At 31.7% G+C, this 17,529-nt stretch overlaps 1 protein-coding gene, 1 long non-coding RNA gene and 1 other non-coding gene across 10 annotated transcripts; 1 reads left to right on the top strand and 2 right to left on the bottom strand.

The window, feature by feature from the left end:
* Positions 1–418: 418 nt before the first annotated feature.
* Positions 419–6,809, top strand: NMAT1 (Intron maturase, type II family protein). 6 transcript variants are annotated; one of them, XM_088500875.1, is made up of 5 exons: positions 512–968; positions 1,265–2,207; positions 3,346–3,448; positions 3,543–3,579; positions 3,749–6,809. In XM_088500875.1, the coding sequence occupies exon 5, from the start codon at positions 3,782–3,784 to the stop codon at positions 5,837–5,839; it is 2,058 nt and encodes a 685-aa protein (XP_088357001.1). In that variant the 5' UTR covers positions 512–968; positions 1,265–2,207; positions 3,346–3,448; positions 3,543–3,579; positions 3,749–3,781; the 3' UTR covers positions 5,840–6,809. The 6 variants fall into 6 exon arrangements, with proteins under 6 accessions (XP_088357000.1, XP_088357003.1, XP_088357001.1 ...); XM_088500874.1 differs by lacking the exons at positions 1,265–2,207; positions 3,346–3,448 and adding an exon at positions 419–458 and having other exon boundaries at positions 506–968; XM_016348429.3 differs by lacking the exon at positions 1,265–2,207.
* A 4,422-nt stretch (positions 6,810–11,231) lies between these two features.
* Positions 11,232–12,754, bottom strand: LOC107647216 (uncharacterized). Of its 3 annotated transcripts, none has more exons than XR_002357728.2 (5): positions 12,527–12,754; positions 12,374–12,440; positions 11,773–12,166; positions 11,622–11,689; positions 11,232–11,527 (listed from the first exon to the last, which is right to left on the bottom strand). It is a non-coding gene; the product is annotated as an uncharacterized LOC107647216 (long non-coding RNA). The 3 variants fall into 3 exon arrangements; XR_015902727.1 differs by having other exon boundaries at positions 11,232–11,689; positions 11,773–11,941; positions 12,055–12,166; XR_001621652.3 differs by having other exon boundaries at positions 11,232–11,689.
* TRNAS-CGA (transfer RNA serine (anticodon CGA)) lies at positions 11,247–11,328 on the bottom strand. The gene has a single exon. It is a non-coding gene; the product is annotated as a tRNA-Ser (tRNA).
* Positions 12,755–17,529: the final 4,775 nt, after the last annotated feature.

Here is a 17,529-nt window from a genome sequence, read left to right as displayed (position 1 = left end):
TAGGGTTGTTAAATCGATAATTATAATAAAATTAGCCACCAACATGACAATTACGCTATAAAATTGAATATAAAAGTTAGGTTATAAAAGTTATGTTACTAAGAGTCTATTTAAAAAATTTTAAAAGCTATTTTTTTTAAGTTTTTGACTTATAAAAAATTATATTAACATTATTTGGTATATTTTTTTAAATATATTTTTAATTTTTTAAAAAATTGTTTAAGAATTTTTAAAAAAATAAAAAAAAATTAACTTCTTTTTTTTTAAAAATTATTTATCATTTTTATTTATTAAAATAATTTTAAAATAAATATTTTTATAATATTTATAAATTATTTTTAATATAAATTTTTATATTTAATTTTTTTTAAAAGAGATTAATTAAGTTGTTTATCCAAATTCTGGCGCAAACCAATTTGACCCATATGGGTTTTAGAGAAAATTTGGTGGCCCGGTCGGTTTTCAAAAACCAGCGAGGATCAATATATTTTTTTCTAAATGGCAGGTTGTTTTGAAATTTGGAAAAAAAAAAAATTTGAAAAAACCCCAATTTCCTATCCCAGAACCCTCGGCGTCCCCCTCCCCAACCTTGCTCATCGGTCATTCACCTGTCGTTCTTCTCTCTCAGACTCGCTATCGTTCTCGTCACTGTCTTCCTCACCTGCAAGCTCTCTCAGTCTCACCCGTCGTCGTGGCCTGTGTCGTCACTGTCTCGGAATCCGCGGACTCAAGCCCTCCGTCGCGGCCTGTGTCTTCACCTTCTCGGACTCGGCGGATCAAGCTCGTCGTCGCGGCCTGCGTCGTCACCGTCTCGCACTCGGTCGCCGCCTTCGGTGCGCTCGCTTCGCCGGCGGTAGAAGCAGACCGAACCAGCATCTGGTCCCTCGGGTGGTGGTGGTCGTCGTCTTTTTGTTCGGCCGTCAGTTTAGTTGGTCAGCTTCCTTCACCGTCAATTGGTCCCTGGACAGGTTAGCTTCCTTCGGCCATGTTCTTTGTTTTCAATTTTATCGTAGTTGAATTTGTTGTTGAAAATTATCAATGAGCTGAATTTATTTCTGTAAGTTGAATTTGTTGCTGAATATAATCAATATATCGCTGAACATTGCATTTTGTTGCTGGAAAACATTGAACTAATGAAGCATTTTATTGTGACAGAGTTGAAGCATTTTATTTCTTTTAAAATGTTACTGTAAGTTGAATTGTTGCTGAATATTACTTAGCTAAATCTTTTATTGCTGTAATTCTTTTGTTTTTCTTTTGTTAGAATTTAAAAGATGTCTTAGTCACAAATACCATTATCAGAAAAGCCACCATCCCAAGAACAAGCTCATCAACTTGAAAAATCAGGGGAAATCACTGTGATGTACATATATTGTGACAAATCTGTCAGGGGAGGTGGGATTAATTGATTTAAGATAATGATGGACCAAGTAACAATGCTATGGAAATATAGATGCAACTCTAAATAAGGAAAATGTTGGTCAAGTTTTAAATTTGTCTTAAGAAGATACAGATGCCAACTATGAGATCACTTCTTGGATATGGTTTATCAATTGCGTTTATCTTCCGCTCACTCTTGTTCATTTAAATTGAGAAAATATTTTGTACAGTGACTAGTTTATTATCTCTTTTTGCATCATTAGTTATGTCTAAAAATTGATACTTGATTATTATTAATATGTTTGTGAAAACATGCATTTTAACTTTTGTTTTTAATTTTATTTTTATAATTTTATATTTTTATTTAATTATGACCTGATCAACCGGGTGAATTAGTGACCCATTGGTTGAACCAGTGACCCGGTACTGGTTCGATTCTGATAACTATGAATCCATGGATTTTATCTCATGGATGCTTTTACTTTGTTTTTATCAATTCTGACTACATAATTTGCATGATAATAGTTATTGCTACTCATTTTCTTTTATTTGAGACCAAGTCAATCGGTTCAACCAGTGATTCGTTGGTTGAACCAGTAACTAATGACCCAGTATTATGATCAGTTTAATTATCGGTTCGTTTTGATAACTATGTTGAGAACCCTTAAGCTAGTGCTCTTTGCCTCAATCCCTCAACCTCCTTCCTCGTGCTTTGTCCCTCTCTCCCTTCACCTTCGCGCCACCACGTACGCCACCGCCAATCTTGATTTTCCTCGCTGTCGAGCTGCTGCTGCTGCCTCTCCCTCTTGTTGTTTGCCTCTCTTCGGGTTTGCTTCTTCCTCTTTATTTATTTCTTATTTTGCTACAGTTAATTGAAGTGTGGTATCTTCATATTTGAACCACTTTCTTTTCATACCTATTCTAATTAGCAACCCACCCCACAATTGATGTTCAGTGCATTTGTCCTAACTCCTAACTAGTAGAGTTCCATTTTTGCATATATCTTATATTGCATGTAAATTATTCAAATATAATACTTAAAACTGTGTTAATGGAACCTGGTTTAACCATAAAATAACTCGTAGTGAAGTCTAAGGCTCAGCTTTCGATTTCTGCTGAGTTAGATCAAATGTTGCTTATTGGCTTCTTCCATGAATTCTTTATCGATCCGAAGCTTGTCACCTTGATTCTTTATTCTAACTTGTGATTTTTGTAAGTTCACTTTAAGCTGTTGTAATATGCTATCTCTGTTCCTAAGCATTTCTTGAACCCATGGGCAAGGGGGCTGTTGTGGTGACGGCATATTTTGTCATGGAGGGTGTAGGTTGGCCATATACAATCTCAAATGGGGTCATGCCTGCATGGGTTTTAGAATTCTGTATTATACCACATTTCTTCCCATGTTAATTCCTTGGCCCATTCTTTATGATTTTCAAATGAATAGCACTGCAAAAACATCTCTAAAATCATGTTCACTCCTTCGGTTTGACCATCTGATTGTGGATGGTAAGCTGATGACATGGCCAATGGTGTCCCTTGCAGTTTAAATAACTGTTGCCAAAAGCACTAATGAACACTTATCCCAGTCTGATAAAATGGTTCCTGGCATGCCACGGAGCTTGACAATGTTAATGAAAAACAACTCAGCAGTTAACATAGCATTGTAGTCACCTTTAAGCAGTAGAACGTGTGCATATTTGGAGAGTTGATCAACTACTACTAGCACCACTGTGAAACCATGTGAATTTGGCAATCCTGTGATAAACACCAGGCTTACATCTTCGCAAACGTTTTCAAGAATCAGTAGCGGTTGTAATAATATGGAATTCACATGGGCAACTTATTTTAAGTATTTTATGCTAATCTTATCTAATAAAATTGTGTAGAGTATGATATAAATTCTTATATTCTTACAGTCTTACTTTGGGTGCATCAAGTGGTTTATTACTGTTAATATTGTTGCAGATATCTTATGTCTGGAGATATATCTGCTAAGGCACCTCACATGCAATTACTTTCTAAGTTATTTCAAACTATAGGGTTTTTTGGTTATGCCCCCATTACTTTTGTGAGTATGTTATCATGAATTGTGATTAGTGTCTTACTTTCTTTCCCTTCTTTTATTGGAAACTTGGAAGTAATTTATACCTCATGGCTATCAGGTTTCAGATTTCTTGGCAAGGCAAATGAAGTGCATAGGTACTTGTTTTTTGAGCTTATAATCATGGAAACTTCTGCAATGGCTTTATTGTGTTGTAAATTTTTATTTTCTTTGTGATGGTATTTTTTTTTGGTGGTTTTGATTATTGATTTACAAGATATGTGATAGCTTGTATAAGTAATTTATATCCTTCATTTTCATTTTTAGGTAGCAGATGTAAATTCAACACTAGGCGCAATAATGTCAATGCGGAAATTCATCAAACACCTTCGGTCATGCCACCAATCCCTGCCCAACACTCACTCCTTCTCCACTCTTTCCACCCAAACTCCAAAAAGCCACCACCACCGTGTCGAAGACCCTCACTCTTTGCTGAAAGAGGACCCAATTGAAATATGCACATCTTTGTGGGTCAAATCCTTCTCCTCCCCAAACCACTACACATTCTCCAACCTCACTGGTTTTCTCTCCAAATTTGATCTTTGGGTCCTTGCCTACCAGCGCTCTTGCGCCCACTCCACCGGCACCTTCCCTCCCCGCAATGCCATCCACTCCCACCACCTCCAAAACCTTCTCTCTCTCCGAAATGCTGTTGTTTGTGGTCGTTTTAGATGGAATGACAAGGCCCACCAGCTCCTCCTCGCTCCCAACTCCTTAAAACCCCTCTCAAAACGCAAGCTTGAAAAGTTTATGAACTCATCTGAGCCCTGTTTCCAGGACCGGGTGGTTCAGGAGGTTCTCTTGATGATCCTTGAGCCTGTTTTCGAGTCTAGGTTTTCACAGAAATCACATGCCTTTCGACCGGGAAGAAGCGCGCATACCGTGATTCGAACAATTAGGAGTAATTTTGCTGGATACTTGTGGTTTTTGAAGGGCGATTTGAGTGAGATTCTTGATACTGTGGATCAGAATGTGGTCATGGTGTGTCTTGAAAAAGGTACAAAGGATAGGAAAATCTTGGGTTTGATAAAATCTGCACTTAAAGAGCATCCTTTGAAGTGTGTGTCTAGGAATGATGAGGAGAAGGAAGAGTTAAGGAAGGTTAAGAAGAGGAGGGCTACTAAGAAGAGGATTCTCAATGAGAATGAGCCGAAGCCGGACCCGTATTGGTTGAGGACTTTCTTCGGTTTCGCGCCAGAGGAGGCTGCTAAGGTACCTGATTATGGTTATTGTGGGATTTTAAGTCCATTGATTGCTAATGTCTGCCTTAATGAATTGGATCACATGATGGAAGGGATGATTGTTGAGTTTTTTAGGCCTTGTAAGTTTGATTCAATATGGCGGTATTCAATTGATGATGGTTGTCATAACCCTGCATGGCCGGAGTTTGTTCCAGCCAGTGGAAAGGAGAAGACTAGGAAGATGGATTACATAAGATATGGGGGTCATTTCTTGATTGGAATCAGAGGGCCTAGGGAGGATGCAGTGGAAGTTAGGAAAAAAATTATTGAGTTTTGTGAGAGTACTTTCGGATTAAGGTTGGATAATTCGAAGCTAGAGATTGAGCATATTTCAAGGGGGATCCAGTTCTTGGATCATATAATATGCCGGAGGGTGATATACCCGACATTGCGTTACACTGGTTCTGGAGGTAACATTGTGAGTGAAAAGGGTGTTGGAACCTTGCTTTCGGTTACTGCTAGCTTGCCGCAATGCATTCGTCAATTTAGGCATCTAGAACTGGTGAAGGGTGACAAGGACCCGAAGCCACTTCCTTGTACTCCTATGTTGTATTCGGGTCAAGCTCATACGAACTCCCAAATGAATAAATTTCTCGAGACCATGGCTGATTGGTATAGGTATGCTGACAATCGCAAAAAAGTTGTTGGCTTTTGCGCTTATGTAGTTCGTAGTTCTTTGGCCAAATTGTATGCTGCTAGGTACAGGCTGAAGTCACGTGCCAAAGTGTATGGTATAGCATCGCGAAATCTTAGCCGTCCGCTGAGGGAGAGCACTAACAATTCTGCGCCTGAATATTCTGATCTTTTGAGGATGGGGCTGGTTGATGTAATTGAGGGTGTTCAGTTTTCACACATGTCGTTAATTCCATCCTGTGATTACACTCCATTCCCAAGGAACTGGATCCCAGGTCATGAGCGGGTGTTGCATGAGTACATAAAACTTGAAAATCCTAAGTTTTTCTGTGAATTGCTCAGAACTGTCAAGCAAAAAGGTTTAATTCTTCCTCAAGAAGAAATATCTCAAATGGTATGGGACTACAAAACTCTTGGGGTTCGTTATTTCCATTCCAATCAAGATCAAGAAATCAAAACTGATCCAAAGAAGATAACTGAGTAAGTTTAGCAATGATATACAGATTAATGGAGTCTTCTTGACACCGAGTTCTGTTTCTGAGCTGGTGACAACAGAAAAATGGTTATCTACACTGTTGGGTCGTTTTCTACATCGAGTGGGCAAGTCCTTCATACCCTACACTTACATGAAACGTTTTTCCCATGCTGAAATTATAGAATCCAGATGAGGGCATTGTGATTCACTATCAACAATGTAGAACATCGCATTGGTAATAGGTACAGAAAAAAATTACTGCAACAGTAAAACCACATGTAGTCGATGACTTTCTTCGCTGGATTGGGAATTTGGAGTTTCCTTGGAGTGAAATTGTGAATTCTTGAGGATAATATTTAGGATGCCATAGAAGGTTGTTTGCTGGTTATTTTACCAGGGAAGCACTTTAACATAATACTCGTATCTAATTTCACCATGTTCCATTATTCAAAAGGAAGTGTTCAAGAGGAATAATTATTTTCTCCTGTGGAAGCTACCTTCCTATGACCACCAAGCATAGGGAATTCCATCTACTACTGGTAATTTTTAACTACTGCAGGATGGAATATTTGTTGGAGATTGATGAATGTTGATTGATCAACTATGATATTAATAATTTCGAAATTAATGTGTTTGAAATTAACAAGCCATCTGATCTACTTTGCTTGTCTCTGACATTAGAGTGTGTGATACAGTTTGTTTTCCATTGATGAGACAATTATCTTAAAGTTTCCATCAGTGGAAGGTAGATGAAATGTAGGTGCCGAATTTATGCATACTGTTGTGGATTGGAATTTATTTTGGAGGACTGTGGTCAAATTAGAAAACTTAGATGAAGAGCAATAATGTTATCTACTTAGTCCTTACAGCATGGGAAAAACGTTTCTTATATCATTATGCATTATTGTACATCTACCAATAATGTCTGACAAATAGTTGAAAATAATAATTAAATGTTTTTTTCTTATTTGGTTGAAAATGAGTAGAAGAATATTTTACATATTGTATTGTATAGTTGGTCTGTTGGTGTATGGATTCCAATGTGTTATTAGGTGTTTGAGCTACACTTTAAAACAACCTTCAGTTCTGTCCTTCTTGTTGCTAGATAAATTAGACAAGAAAATAGGAGTATGTTATATTTGAAGATGTGGTATTAGATTCTTGTCGCTACAACAAAAGAGCTGAAGATGTTTGTCCTTAAGTAATTTGGATGTACTTTTTCCTATTGGGACAATTTTGGATGTGCTGTTAATGTAAACAAATGATCATATTTAATGCAATTATTTTGTAGGAGGTTAAAAAACTGCATTGATCAATCAACCTTTAAGAAGGAACATCCTGATCAGTGGAAATATGTTTAAGAATATAAGATAAATTATGTTGATATCTTTTATAATTTGGTGAAGATTTAATTTAGTAAAACTATACTGCAATTTCATTTTAACTATCCGGACTACAATAATATTTTTCAAGTCTCTCTTAGAAATTAGTGTCACATTATTTAAAGTTATACAAAATTGGTTATAATATTGCCTATTTTTTTTAAAAAAAATCACTATACAGAAATGAAGCTTCTCCAAGCTAAGCTTAGCATTTTTTTTTGGGCGAAAATTCTCGAGTATATTACTAGCTGAAAGAGTAATGACTAATTCTTAACTTTGTCCGAATTCACTTTTCGATCTGTAGGACGTGTCTCATTTGTTCAGTTTAGGCAGTGTTTGGATAGTGTCTTTGAGACACAAATACATAGATCTGGAGGTGGGTGAAGGTAGATCTAGAGGCAGGCGAGATAATAGAGGCATTGACACATGCTACAAAGAAGAGAGGCGAATCAAGGCAGATCTGGAGGCGGCACGACGATGGGGATGACGGAAGGCGACAAAGAGGTGGCACAACAATGGTGACGGCAACAATGCTGAGAGGAAGATGAGGGCGGCGGCGGAAGAAGAGAGAGAAGGCAGAAGAGAGGAAGAGAGGCGGACAAAGGAAGGAGGCGGTAGCGACGCCGGTAGTGGTGGCGGTGACAATGGTGGAAGGAGAAGGCAGGGGTAAAACAGAGGTTGGAAGGTGGAATGAATTGAAGAAGAAGAGGGAGAGTTATGAAGATAGGGTAAAGGATAAAATTAGAATTTTAAAAAATAACTAAGGATAAAATTGAAAAAATTGTGTCTCATGGATTATGTCTCAATGTCACAGTTTGAAGAAGATACACAAAATACATGTATTTCATGTATATCTGTGTGTAATCGTGTCCATCAAAATTTTATGTTTTAACAAACAAACAATATACACGTTCCACCGTGTCCATGTCTCTAGTGAACATGGACATAAACCAAACGCTGCATTAGATTGATCATATGCTTGAAATTCAACAGCAAATTAACACTACAAATGAAAGCAATAAATAAATAAAAATATTCCCAAATCTTAAATTGTTGCAATCAATGACGTTTCAAAGTAGGTTGTTGTAAACCCTAAAAGACAACATATGCTCAATAATTGTTATATTGGTCCATCTACTGTGTGATCAAATTCATTAACAAAGTTACAAAGACTTCATAGTCAGTGGTATGAGATGGAGACAATTTCTGAGGAAACGTGGACCGCTATATTTTTTATAATTTTTTAAACATATTTAATGTTTAACAAGTGTTTTTAAAGTATTTATTATTTGATAAACTCTTAAATTAAAAAGCCTCATTTCTTATATAAATACCCATTTAAGGATATTATTGCCGTAAATTATTTATCTAAAAAAGGCTTAAGCAACTTCATAAATGATTATTTATTTTATATATCCCTCACACCAAGAGTTTTTATTTATTTATTTATGTGAATTTTTGTATAAGCTTTTTTTTAGTTTGTCTTATACGAAAATGATTTTTTCTGTAATAATAAATATAGAACTTTAGATTTTTTCATTATAAAAATTTTAATACTATATCATTTAAGTTGTTGACAAATAAAGATACATAAATAATTAAATATTTTATAATTATAAATTTATTAGTAATTTAGTATTTAAAATTTAATCCCACTAATGTAAACCCTATTCAAATGACGCACCATGCTATAGGTCATATTTTACACCTACATGCTTATCTTCTAAGGTACCTAGCTAGAGAGTAATTTTTCTTTTTCAAAGGTACCTAGCTAGATTGCTGCTTGTGAGTTGTGACTATTGACTATATATGATAGGTCTTCAACATGACCAACCAAGCATAGAGATTTATTATTAACTTAGTCTATATATTAGTTATATCGATAGTTTTGGCATTAATTATTTGATATAAAATTGTAATGTGTAGAGTAAATAACAAAACATATGCTTTTTTTTTTATTGTCCTCTATTTAAGGATCTGTTGCAGGTTAATAGACTGTTGCATATATATAAGACAGAATTTAAACTTCTGATATTTATTTAAGCGAACTAGTGAGCTAACCATTTGATCAATCCAAATTAGTTAAAACACATGCTATTTCTGCTCAATTTTATGCTGATTTTAGGGGTGTAATTTTCCCGATAACAATATATATTTAGTTTGTTTTTCCGTTGGCGCAAGCTCCGTTAATTATAAAAAGAACAAAAAAAACCAAATTAGTAATGTTAGAGAAACAAAAAATAATCCGTCTAAATTTATTTTATTTAATATTTATTTATTACAACATACATTAAATAAAATTAAAAATAATAAATTTTAACCATTTTTTGCTAATATTTTTTTTGCTGCCAAACTTTTCCGATAACCAAACACATGAAATGACTAGCAGAATATACAAACCATATAACTAGAAATTCCATGAATCCAAATTGAAAACTCTGACCGTTTATCTTAACAAAAATTTTGATACCTTAATTAAATCCGGCTAGTCTTCTTGGCAATTCAACTTTAGGTGTTTTTCTTTTCCATCATCATAACTCCTTTTGTTTAATTTTCTGATGTCTGTAGGATTATAACAAGATTTTTTTAGCCTAACTGAGGAAGGTTTCTATGAGTGGATAATTATATACGAACAACTCATAAAATTATAAACGCTCAAACCCCAAAAATCTAAAAGTTATGTCCTAATCTTGATAAAATAACTAACTTTGAATCTATCTAAATTTTAAGACGTCATTATATATCATCGTCTCTAAGTGGGTATGACCATTAATTTCTTTTTCCCCTCCTCTTATTTAATGTTAGATTGTGATATATCAAGAATGTAGTCATCAATAGTAATAATGTATCAACACCGAAGTATCAACCTCATGCTCCCTGATTCAATGCATAACATTGTTACTTGTCCAATTAGGTAACATATTCATGAAGACTTAGATACAACACTTTTATTTTCTTCTCGTTTTGTCTTTACATTAATTGGATCAAAATATTCTAAAATAAAAAGTTAATAAAATAATAAAGTGATGAATTAATAATTTTAATTAAGATAATAGAACTCATGTATAACAAAAATTATAAATTTAATGATGATTAATTTTTTATTTTATTAATTTTTTTACTTTAAATTATCTAAATACATATAGTACCATTAACATGGAACAGACACGTGTCTAATCAAAATAATCACATCTTTCTTGACCCTTCTAAATGAAATGTGTCAGTTAAGTAGTGAAACTACTACTGCAACATTTAAAAGATCACATGTAGAATTCAGCTACTTTCATTGATTCAGTTATTGTCTACTCAAGGGGGAACTTGAATTTATTGCTTAATTGTTATTTTTTTTACCAAATATAGAGAGATTCGAATCTGCGACCACTTAAGTGAGTATGGAAAGAACTTTTTTACAAAGATACATATTATTTGTGAGAACGTTTTTAGTTGGTATTTGGTAAAATGTAAAGGTTTTTATAAAATTGCATTTGAATTCTCTGTCCTTGAAATAGGAAAATAGAGATAATATTTGTAAGAATATTTTTTATCCTGTTTTTAAAAAGTACAAAATATATAATTTTTTTTATTATTTAATTTTTATGATATCCTATAACTCAGTAGGCCAAAGATTTCGTTATAGATTGAAGCTCTATTTAAAAGTTTAATATTAACCAATAAATTGTTACATGCACAAGATAAGATTCGATCTTCTAATATTTACTTAGACGAACTCGCTAGCTAAGGCTAGACCAACCTAACTTGGTGATAGTTTTAAGTCTCTAAGACTTGAGAAGTAAGAACTAAGAACTCATTTAGTTTGGAACGTGCTCTGATTTTAGTGGATAGTCATGTGGAGTTCAAAATTTTTGTTTATTGATGTAGAGGAGCTTATTTGATTCTGATTATTGGGCCTGTAAACTTTGATACGAAATCACGTGCTTTGTATGCCAAAAACTATAGGAAAAAGATAGTGGCAAAAAAATAATGGAAAAAAGGCTAACCCAAAAAAAAAAGGACATAACAAAATTTAAAAGAAACGTCGACAGCAGGATTCGAACCTGCGCAGGCATAGCCCAACAGATTTCGAGTCTGTCTCCTTAACCACTCGGACATATCGACAGCTTATTTAGAGTGTCGCACTAAATTTTGATATTCAAAATATTCTAGCATTAGAAATGGTTTGGAACTTTCGGAGTTAGAGACTGTAAATACTAATGCACTGTAACAAACTAGTCAATTCAGCTAATACATTTCATTTTTCAGAAAATTCTCCTCCTTCACTCTCTCTCTCTCTTCTTCTTTCATTCTTGTTCTTCATCTTCAAGAGTTTACCATGAGCACAAAAGGGGTTGTTATATGCTAGCACAATAAAAGGAACCAAAAGAAAAAAAAAAAGCACTAAGATTCTTTACCATGAGCTTAGATTGAAGAAACAGCAATGATATTACTGCCTTTTGTGTTTTCCTTGAGAGTGAAAGCACTACACGAAAGAAAGACGGAAAATAAAACACTTGGAAAAAAAAAAAAGAAAATGATTGAGAAAAATAAAACAGCAAAGATTACCTCTCTCAGATATAGATTGAGATTCTTTTTTGTCTGAAAAAGATTACCGCAGAAACAGCACAGAACCTTGTACTCTCAGTGCTTTTGTTGAGCATGGTCCTCTAAGTCACTCGGATGATTGAAGACAGCTCCCTTGCAGTGAACACATGTGAACTGTTCTTCCACTAGTCTAGAACGAACCTCTCCCACATAAATGCACCGACAAAAGATCAAAGAAGAGAAGGGATATATTATAATAATTTTCGGATGGTAATGTCGTAATGAAAATAAAATAAACATTACCTTTCTTTGATGAAATCTCAAATTCCTTTTCTTTTTAAAGCCGTTTCCGTAAAGATGGCAAATAATATCACATTTTTGATGATGTAACTTAGTATAGCGCGCCATTTCCATTCTGTTTTGAAAAGTATCATCACAAAATATTATATGAAATGACTAAAATAGTTCTGTAATTCTAAATTTTTTACATCAAATACACATTAATTTAATAAAAAATGAGAGTACATAAAGAATACAGACGAAACTTGAAAAAAATATTTGAAAAGGCAAAAACACAATAAAAGGAACCAAAAGAAAAAAAAAAAGCACTAAGATTCTTTACCATGAGCTTAGATTGAAGAAACAGCAATGGTATTACTCCTTTTGTGTTTTCCTTGAGAGTGAAAGCACTACACGAAAGAAAGACAGAAAATAAATCATTTGAAAAAAAGAAAGAAAAGAAGATGATTGTGAAAAATGAAACAGCAAAAATTACCTCTCTTAGATGTAGATTGAGATTCTTTTTCGTCTGAAAAAGATTACCACAGAAACAGCACAGAGCCTTGTACTCCTGGTGTTTTTGTTGAGCATGGTCCTCTAAGTCATTCGGATGATTGAAGACAACTCCCTTACAGTGAACACATTATAACTGTTCTTCCACTGGTCTAGAGCGAACCTCTCCCACATAAATGCACCGACAAAAGATCAAAGAAGAGAAGGGATATATTATAATAATTTTTGGATGGTAATGTCATAATGAAAATAAAATAAAGATTACCTCTCTTTGATGAAATCTCAAATCCCTTTTATTTTTAAAGCCGTTCCCGCAAGGTTGGCAAATAATATCACATTTTTGGTGATGTAACTTCGTATGGCGTCGCTATTTTCATTCTGTTTTGAAAAGCATCATCACAAAATATTATATAAAATGATTAAAATAGTCTGTCATTTTAAATTTTTTACATCAAATACAAATTAATTTAATAAAAAATAAGAGTACATAAAGAGTACAGACGGAATTTAAAAAAAAATATTTGAAGAGACAATAAATTTTAATAAAAAAATATATTAATATTTATATTAAAATAAAATTTATAAATATAATTATTTTATTTTTAAATTTATTATTAATATGTAGGAATACATATGGTTAAGATTACCAAAAAAAATAAATCTGAATTTGATTAATAAAAAATTTTGTTTAGGTTAATAAGCCAAATTAATTTTAAATAAAAAATAAATTTTTAAAAAATCCATTTTTACATGAAAAAACAATTAGTTTTTGTACATAAAAATCTATTTTTATTTAGAAAATTATTTTTTTATCTAAAAACTAATTTTTTTAAAAATTGATTTTTCTTTAAATTATATAAAATCAATTACAATTTATAAATTATTTTTTAGCATTTTAAAAGATCAATTTTACTTTTGATAATATTTATCTTTCAAAAGTTTTAAGATTAATTATTTTTGTTATTATTTTTATTACAAATCAAATAATATAATATAAGGTTAAAATTGTATTGAAGTAAAAACAATAAAAAAAAAGAATTATCTACTCAATAAAAAATTCTACAGAAATGAGAGAGAGTACTTAGAAAAGAAAGAGATAGAGAAAGAGCAGAAAGAAGAAAGTACATATCTGAGAACAACGCAATAAGAAAAACGCTACCTTATATACTAGCACTAGTGCATCGATCCGTGCGTTGGACGGAGATGACACAAAAATAATAAAAAAAATATTAGATATATCATATATGTTAATTAAAATTGAAAGACATAGAATTAGTTTTTAATTAACTTAAATAATAAAAAATTATTAACTAATATATATAAATTAATTTTTACAATACATAAATTATTTTTTATAATAATTCAATTTACGTAATTTTATAATAGTAAATAAACTATTAAAAATAAAAAAAAATACTAAGATCTTATGTTCTTTTTAAACGTATTTTATGTTGTCCTTAGTCAATTTATTTTTGTTTTAAATTCTAAGATTTAGTTTCAAAATTTGTATTACCTAAATTCTATTATTAAATACAAAATGAATAAATTTTTAATTTTAACTTGTCCCTTCATTTTTAAATTTTTTAACAATGGAATGATCAATCTGTATATAAAAAATATATTAGAAAAATAAGTCTTCCAACTATTATTTAGGATATAGTATTCAAATCAACTAAAAGAAAAATCTAACATCATCACTTAACTTTTAGAATTGGTTCAGTTCTATAATAATCTCCTAGTGTTCATGCTATTTATGCACATCTCACCAATCCAACATCATCACTCAACTTTTAGAACTGGTTCAGTCTTATAATAATTTCCTAGTGTTCATGCCCTTCATGCACGTCTCACTATTTTGTTTCTAAAATCGTTAACATTAAGCGCCCCATTTTATTCGATGTTATGTCATTTTCCTTACTAAATCACGTTCTCGAAACCTTCAACTCATTCATTTTCCTTTCAAAACCGATTTAATCCCAATCTTTTTTAACTTGACTCTGAATTTTCTATTACGTTTGGCCACAATAAATAGATCCTAGAATATATGCCTAAGGCTAATTATTTCGTTTTTCAAAAACTGCATCTCTCAATTTACATATTTTTTGGCTTTTATCCATTCAATTATATTCTTATTATCTAATACCAACTTCAAATAGTCAATTCTGACATGTACAATATTTACCAATAAATTTGCAGTATATTTCCATTAATTTTTTCTTGTACCATATTTTTATCATATATATTACTTTACCTTTTATTTTAGGCTATTTATCTTTATTAACGTTATCCTTTTAACACCTAATAGTACAAAATATTCAAATCCAAATATAAAGTAACATACTATTTCATTGAAACTATCCATAATAAAAATAAAAAGTGTAGTGAAAAAAAAGTAAAATAAAGAGAAAAAAATTATTTTATATGCCATAAAAAAACACTTAATAATGGAAAGAAAAAGAAATCAAAATTGAATAACAATAGTTAATAATAATAAAGAAATTGAGTTTTTAAGCTTATATCAGTTGTACAATTTCAATGACCCTTCTATCTTCTAAAACTCTTTTTCATCTATAGGAATCACTGCATACTTCAAATTCATTGGTGGTCCCTTAATTGAACAATGTATAAAACCAATCATTACACTAACACAAAAAATTAAAATAAAACAAAATAATTATTATAAGATAAAGATGCATTACTTGAAATTAATCTTATTTTTTATTTTTTAAGTATAATTCAAAATATACCTAATCCCAAATTATCAAAACTAAACTCAAACTCAACTACATCCATAGTATAAATTTGTCTGAAAATTCAAGTGTTAAGTAATCTTAAATGTTTTAGCCAATGAATCAAATAATAATAAGAAAATCTAAAAATAGAAAAAAAATAAATAAAAGTAAGAGTGATGGCTTAAAAGATTCTACAGTAACTTCCTGAAAGGAGAAAAAGAAAAAGTTTAGAACTAATAATGATATAAAGTACCATTTAAATTGCAATAAATCTAGACAAAGTAAAAGAAATCAAAATATCAAATTTAAAAAATGAATACATGAATGCCTGAATCATATGTATTTTGCTAATGGTTGTAGCAACAAAAAACATGTAACAAAATATAAGCCAAATTGAGAAGAAATTAAAAAAAAAAACATATGCTATAACAAAGCAGATTCAGAACGGATAAAAAGTAACAAAGCGGATTCAAGAGAGAGTAACGAAAAATATATTATTAACAAAGAATTATTCTTTTGAAAAGAAAAAGATACTTTCATAAAGTCAAATAGTTGGTCGGAATATAAAATGGGAAAGTACTAACATATAACAAATGATATCTTATGCAATAAAGCTATATAAATCAGCCATTGAAATCAAGTACTAATAACCTCAACTTGTGATAGAATTATCTGCACCTTTTAAAAATTTGGAAAAAACTGAATTAAAAGATAAGAGAAAAAAGGCTAAAAGCTTAAGACTAACACTAAAACTGTATTTGGATAAAACACTTCTAATCTTTAAGCTCAACAAAAATGAGTAACATACTAAAAAATATGTTTTAATTTCAGCAACGTTTTTAAATTTTTGCTAAAGTTGCATAAACATCATAGCATATACCAATCAATTTACTATATCATATATAGAAAACGTAACACACTTTCATGTGTGTGCAGAATGGGAATGCAGTATTCGACGATGAAACAGATCAAAAGAGAATGGTAGATTATGCATGGGACGTAAATAAATTGCTGTAACCGAGTTAAATACTGCATTTTGACATTGATTTTCATGTAGCTCACTGGTCTCAAACTCTCATGGTTTTCAGATTTTATTGACTAACATTAGTTTTAAATGTGGAATCACCAATAGAAGCCATTTAGATAAAGGAAAAATTAGTAAAATTGTGTATTGAGACAAAATGAGTTAGAGTCATTCTCCTCTATCACATTACACGAAGAGCATTTTGAAAGCGAGCCATCCCAAAAATATTCGTTTTTGAATGAAGTTTAACATGGTAAACCAAATAGGCATGCAAATGAAGTACTTCATAACAACAATGGATATGAAGTTCCTTTAAATTCCTACAGCCAATAGGTATACCAAATATAGCACCATCCCCAAGGTTTGAGTAATCTACCTGTTGAAGAGTTTATAGGAACTTGCATCTTTTTTCATCCTAAAGAAGACCAACATCAACAATTCTTTGATAGTAAAATAATGCCAACTCAATAAGACGTCTGCCAATAGAAAGCCGAGCTTAGCACCACAAACGAAAAATAAACAGAGAAACACATAGCAAGCAATGAAAAACTTGACCAAATATAAATATAAAGAGGCCAAACATTCATTGACTTCAAGATGTGCAAATTTTTTGCATCCGGTAGTAATTGCTTTCAAACCCTTGTGACTTAATATTAGATTCCTTAACGTCTTGCATCCATTACCAATGGCAAACAAACCCCTGAAATTAACTATTATTCAAAGAAAGAATATTACTAACTAAAGCAAAAAAAAAAAATGTAGAATTCTTGGCAAAACATCTCTTTATCTGAACATCCATACAATCACTTAGGTCCTCAAGTCTCACCAAAAAAATTATCATCAACTACAAACCCAATCAATTAGTGAGACTTTAAGTAATAAGCCAAACTGAAAGTGTGACCCATAAATCTTACAATGACAAAAATAAAATACCTATAAAATAGTAATAAATCATCAATAGTTTGCCTCATTAGCAAGCTTCAAATATGGTCTACCTTATAAAAATTCCAGATTCATCATTCATCTAATGCATTTGGTCTTCAATCCATGTTTCTGAAATTTTAAACACATTATATAAAACTAAGAGACATGAATCATAAGATAGTACTTACAATAACAACAACAATAATAATAATATTAATTTCATTTTATTTACCCAAAAAAAAGAAAGATTAAATATAACTAAGTATTACTATCCATGTAAAAAGCAGCTTTAGGTGAGTAATTTTG

Source organism: Arachis ipaensis, chromosome B1 (assembly GCF_059453495.1).
Source record: "Arachis ipaensis isolate K30076 ecotype BB chromosome B1, ASM5945349v1, whole genome shotgun sequence".
NCBI lineage: Eukaryota > Viridiplantae > Streptophyta > Magnoliopsida > Fabales > Fabaceae > Arachis > Arachis ipaensis.
Note: the sequence above shows the minus strand (reverse complement) of the source record. Positions and strands in the feature narration are given on the sequence as shown.

Coding starts and splice junctions, on each gene's coding strand:
- NMAT1 (XM_088500877.1), top strand. CDS start 3,782: ATGTCAATGCGGAAATTCATCAAACACCTTCGGTCATGCCACCAATCC.